This window comes from Vombatus ursinus, unplaced genomic scaffold (genome assembly GCF_900497805.2).
Source record: "Vombatus ursinus unplaced genomic scaffold, bare-nosed wombat genome assembly UNPS02011666.1, whole genome shotgun sequence".
Lineage (NCBI taxonomy): Eukaryota > Metazoa > Chordata > Mammalia > Diprotodontia > Vombatidae > Vombatus > Vombatus ursinus.
Genome location: NW_020951444.1, coordinates 1 through 3398, shown reverse-complemented (window position 1 = coordinate 3398; position 3398 = coordinate 1). Strand labels below are relative to the sequence as shown.

The following is a 3398-nucleotide window of genomic DNA, read 5'->3' as shown; positions in this document are numbered from 1 at the left end:
TATGTGGTTTTCAGTCACTTCAGTTATCTTTGAATCTTTATGATCCATTTTGGGGTTTTCTTGGCAAAGAAACTGGAATGATTTGCCATTTCCTTTTTAGGCTTATTTTATAGATGAGGAAATTGAGGTGCACAGGGCTAAGTGACTTGCCCAGGGTCACACAGGTAGCAGGTGTCTGAGGCTAGATTTGAACTTGAGTCTTTCTAATGAGTACTCTATCTACTGCACCACCTAGCTACCCCAAGGGAGTCAATTAGGGAGATGTCAAAGGATAGCCTTGCCACAGTGAGGTCCACACTGAAATGATGTACCCTAAATTTACAAGGACCCAGGCAGCTTGGTTTTGTGATTTTCTCTCTCTCCATTCAGTAGCATCTAAGTAGTAGCAAAGGCTATTGCCTTATTTAGCATTAATCAAAGGCTGTGCTTTACAGAAATCATCAACCTCTGTTCCTTCCCTGATCTCTAAGGCTCAATCTTTGGCCCATTCTTGAAGAATTGTTGGCCTAATTCATTGAGTTGCTAGCCACTCTTGGATTAGGAAAGTGGGAAGTAGAAACTCCCAAGTCTCCTATAGTATGAGAGGCTCAGGAGCCTGAAAAGAAGTGTCTGTGATCTTCACTGTGGGTCTGGTGAGGTCCCATCAGGGTTAGAACCAGACAGAGGTCACTCAGTACAGGACATAAGGTGCAAGAAAGAGCCAGAAACAGGACCTAGGACAGAACCTGCATTTGCCAACTAAGAGAGGGACCAGAATTCATGGACTGGGGTCGAGGCTGGGGCCTGGTGTCAGCCTTGGGCCCAGTCAGTAAGCATAAATTAAGCCCCTCTAGGTTTCTAGGCAGTTCGGTAAGCTTTAGGAAGGGAAATGCCAGTGCCTGCTGTCAAAGAGTTCCCAGTCTGGCATACACACATGGAGATGGTTTGAAAAAAAGCAACATATCAAGGTCCTGTCTCAGTTGATCCAGGGCGTGGAGAGTGTTTGTGAATTGAAAGACATCTAGTTCAGTGGCATATAAGCAAACTCAAGGAGTGAGGCTAGTAATGGTTTAAGAAGGAGAGTAGAATTAGGAAGGAAAGAGTCAAAATCAAAACAAGAATGAGAAAAATTTCAGGCAACCCAGATATGCCTGCAGGTTCAGTTCCAGAGCTCTATGATAACGTGAATAGCGCAGTCAAGTGAATCCCCTGAATTTTTGGTTTCTCAGTGCATATCAAAGTTATGTTTACAACATACTGTTGTCTATGACATGTGCAATGCTAGTATGTCTAAAAAAATGTACATACTTTAAAAATATCTTATTGGCAATAAAAGGTAGCTATCATCTGAGTCTGCTGACTCATCACAGTGGTGGTTGCTCAAGGTTGGTGGTTGCCATGGCAATTGCCTAAATGAAGTTTGTCACATTGATTAATTTTTCTTTTCCCTTGAACTTAAAACCCCATTGTAGGGATATTAATTGTCCTAATCTCAATATTGTTGTGGCTCAGGGAATAGGAAGACCCAAAGAGAGGGAGAGAACAAGTCAATGTGCAATAATAAAATAATTTTTCTTAAAAAAAAAAACCAAGGAAGTATAATGGAGAAAGGCTGCTTGGTTCTGTGGACAGAACAGGCCACCTGCAAGGATGGAGTTCTAGTCTCAGCTGCAGAGATGTTGGTCAGGTCACTCAGCCATTCTGAGCTCATGGCCTGACTTGAGAATGTAGTAAGAAAGCCCTGGGTCTGCCAGTGTCACAGGTGGTTGAGGATCCAATGTGATTGTGTGTGAAGCTCTTTGTAAGTCAAATTGTCCTGCAGAGGTGACCTAGTGGCATTTTCAAATGATTGATTCTGTCCATTTAACTTTGAAGACTTTTCTCCTAGCCTGGGGAAGTAGGATATAGATCAGTTAGTTTGCTTTGTCCCAATGGAGGGAAGGGATTATAGTTAGATATGGGTGTATATGTGTCTGTATATGCATTTTATTATTTGTTTCTTGCAGAAGGAGAGATTAGACCTGAAATGAAAGAGACTACTGAAAAGCTAAGCATTTCTGTGAAAGAGACTCACCAGGAAAGCTTCATGAGTGATGGTCCTTGTGACTTCACTGGGAGAGATATCTGTGCTGTATTTCACAGATTCCACACAGGAGAGCAACCTTATGATCATCATCATTGTGGGAAAGACTTGAGTCAACAGTCATCCCTTACTTACCATCAAAAAATTCATAATGGAAAGAAACCACATGAGTGTCATGAATGTGGTGAAACTTTTAGTGAACACTCATCCTGCAGTATTCATAGTGACAGGAAACCTCATGAATGTAATGAGTTTGGAAAGGCTTGGAGTTGCAAATCCAGTGTTGCTGAGCACCAGAGAATCCACACTGGGGTGAAACCCTATGAATGTAATCAATGTGGAAAGGCTTTTAAAAGTACCTCTGGACTTTATGGACATCAGAGAATCCACACTAGGGAGAAACCTTATGAATGTAATGCATGTGGAAAGGTTTTCACACAGAACTCCAATCTTGCTGCACATCAGAGAACCCACACTGGTGAGAAACCTTATGTATGTAATCAATGTGGCAAGGCTCTCTGTTCCAGCTCCAGTCTTGCTGCACACCAGAGAATCCACACTGGAGAGAAACCTTATGAATGTAATCAATGTGGAAAGGCTTTCAGACTAAAGTCTGACCTTGCTCTACATCAGAGAATTCACACTGGGGAGAAACCTTATCAATGTGATCAATGTGGAAAGGCTTTCAGAGTGAACTCCCAACTTGCTCAACATCAAAGAATCCACACTGGAGAGAAACCTTATGAATGTATTCAATGTGGAAAGGCTTTTAGAAGTACCTCTGATCGTTCTGTACATCAGAAAATCCATGCTGGGGAGAAACCTTATGAATGTAATCAATGTGGAAAGTCTTTCAGAGTGAAATCCAAACTTGCTCACCATCAGAGAATCCACACTGGAGAGAAACCTTATGAATGTAATCAATGTGGAAAGGCTTTCAGACTAAACTCTGAACTTGCTCTGCATCAGAGAATTCACACTGGGGAGAAACCTTATCAATGTGACCAATGTGGAAAGACTTTTACACAGAGCTCATTTCTTGCTGCACATAAGAGAATCCACACTGGGAAGAAACCTTATCAATGTGATCAATGTGGAAAGGCTTTTACACAGAGCTCATTTCTTGTTGCACATCAGAGAATCCACACTGGGGAGAAACCCTATAAATGTAATCAATGTGGAAAGGCTTTCAGAGTGAATTCTAAACTTTCTCAACATCAGAGAATCCACACTGGGGTGAAACCCTATGAATGTAATCAATGTGGAAAAGCTTTCAGAGAGAATGCCAAACTTGCTCAACATCAGAGAATCCACACTGGAGAGAAACCTTATGAAT

General features: G+C 41.7%; 1 protein-coding gene across 1 annotated transcript; it reads left to right on the top strand.

Moving 5' to 3' along the window:
- Positions 1-1618: 1618 nt before the first annotated feature.
- On the top strand, positions 1619-3394 carry LOC114039191 (zinc finger protein OZF-like; the record flags this gene model as incomplete). Its single annotated transcript, XM_027856862.1, has 1 exon — positions 1619-3394. A coding segment is annotated over exon 1 (1458 nt), but the record flags the coding sequence as incomplete, so codon positions are not given.
- Between the last annotated feature and the right edge of the window lie 4 nt (positions 3395-3398).